We start from the raw sequence: 1,380 nt of genomic DNA, 5'->3' as shown, positions 1-1,380 counted from the left end.
GTTTGCTGCTGCAGCTGCAAGGGCCTCTCCAAGAGCAGCAGCTCTTGCTGTTGCTGCTGCTGCTGCTGTTGTTGCTGTGGTTGCTGCTGCTGTTGTTGCTGCTGCTGCTGTTGCTGCTGCTGCTGCAGTGGGATGCCCTGCTGCTAGAGTGGCAGTGCATAAGCTGTCGGCTTCTATTACTGTGGGTATTTGCTGCTCCCTTGCTTCTCCTGCTGCAGCAGCAACGGCTGCTGCAGTAGCAGCTGCTGCTGCTGCTTCAGCAGCAGCAGCAGCAGCAGCTTCTGCAGCAGCTGCTGCTCTTCGGCGTGCACAGGCAGCCTTTGCTGCTGCTGCAGCAACGGCGTTGCTGGAGGTGTATTCCTTCGTCGGTGTGCAATGCTGTTGCTGCTGCTGCTGCTGCTGCTCTTGCTGCTGTTGCTGTTGCTGTTGTTGCTGTTGCTGCTGCTGCTGCTGCTGCTGCTGTTGCTGCTGCTGCTGCTTCTGGGTGCGTGGGGAGGTCACGACGGTGCCAGGGAGCTGCGGCCTGCATAGTCACACATAAAGGGGTTTTCTGCTGCCTTCAACCCCTGCTGCTGCTGCTGCTGCTCTTGCTGCTGCTGCTGCTGCTGTTGCTGCTGGTGCTGCTGCTCTTGTTGTTGATGCTAATGCTACTGCTGGTGATGCTGCTGCTGCTGGTGTTGCTGCTACTGTAGTTGCTTCTATTGCTGTTGCTTCTACTGCTGCTGCTGCTATTGCTTTTGTTGATATTGATGCTGTTGCTGCTGCTGCTGCTGTTGTTGTTGCTGTTGCTGCTGCTGCTGCTGCTGCTAATGTGCAGGTTTTAACAGCAGCAGCAACAGCAGCAATGTATTTCTCGTTGTCTCTGCTTTTGTCTTTGTTCTTCCGCATCTGTGGGTTTGTGCTTCTGCTGCTGCCGCTTCTGCTACTGCTGCTGCTGCGTCTGCTGCTGCTGCTGCTGCTGCTGCTGCTGTGAAGCTACTCTCTGTCCGTTTGTCTGTTACTCGGCCAGTTTGTTGGCGCTTCTCTCAGCAGCAGCAACAGCAACAGCAACAGCAACAGCAGCAACAGCAGGAACAGTAGCAGCAACAGCAGCAGCAGCAGCAGAAGCATCAGCAGTAGCAGCAGGAGAACCAGCAGCAGTACCAGTAGCAGCAAAAGCAGCAGCAGTAGTAGCAGCAAAAACAGTAGCAGGGGCAGCAGCAAATGTAGCATCAGCATCAGCAGCAGGAGCAGCAGCAGCAGCAACCTCAACAACAGCTGCAGCAACTAAAGGCCTACCAGCAGCAGCAGCAACTCGTTCAGAATGTCAGCAGCAGAAGCAGCAGCAGAGAAGCAGCAAGAACAAACACAGTAACAACCGTTACAGCAATAGTAGCGGCA

The 1,380-nt window shown here is 55.1% G+C and overlaps 1 protein-coding gene across 1 annotated transcript in view; it reads right to left on the bottom strand.

Annotated features, from left to right (window-relative positions):
- The window catches only part of EMH_0090860 (uncharacterized protein), a gene marked incomplete at both ends in the record, with an annotated part of 981 nt that extends 93 nt beyond the window's left edge, over positions 1–888 (bottom strand). Inside the window, 2 exons of the mRNA XM_013501649.1 lie at positions 4–516; positions 652–888. Coding sequence (XP_013357103.1) covers positions 4–516; positions 652–888 — 750 coding nt within the window. The remainder of the gene's footprint in view (positions 1–3; positions 517–651) is intronic.
- Positions 889–1,380: the final 492 nt, after the last annotated feature.

Source organism: Eimeria mitis, genomic scaffold, assembly GCF_000499745.2.
Source record: "Eimeria mitis Houghton genomic scaffold, Emh_scaff7263, whole genome shotgun sequence".
Lineage (NCBI taxonomy): Eukaryota > Apicomplexa > Conoidasida > Eucoccidiorida > Eimeriidae > Eimeria > Eimeria mitis.
Note: the sequence above shows the minus strand (reverse complement) of the source record. Positions and strands in the feature narration are given on the sequence as shown.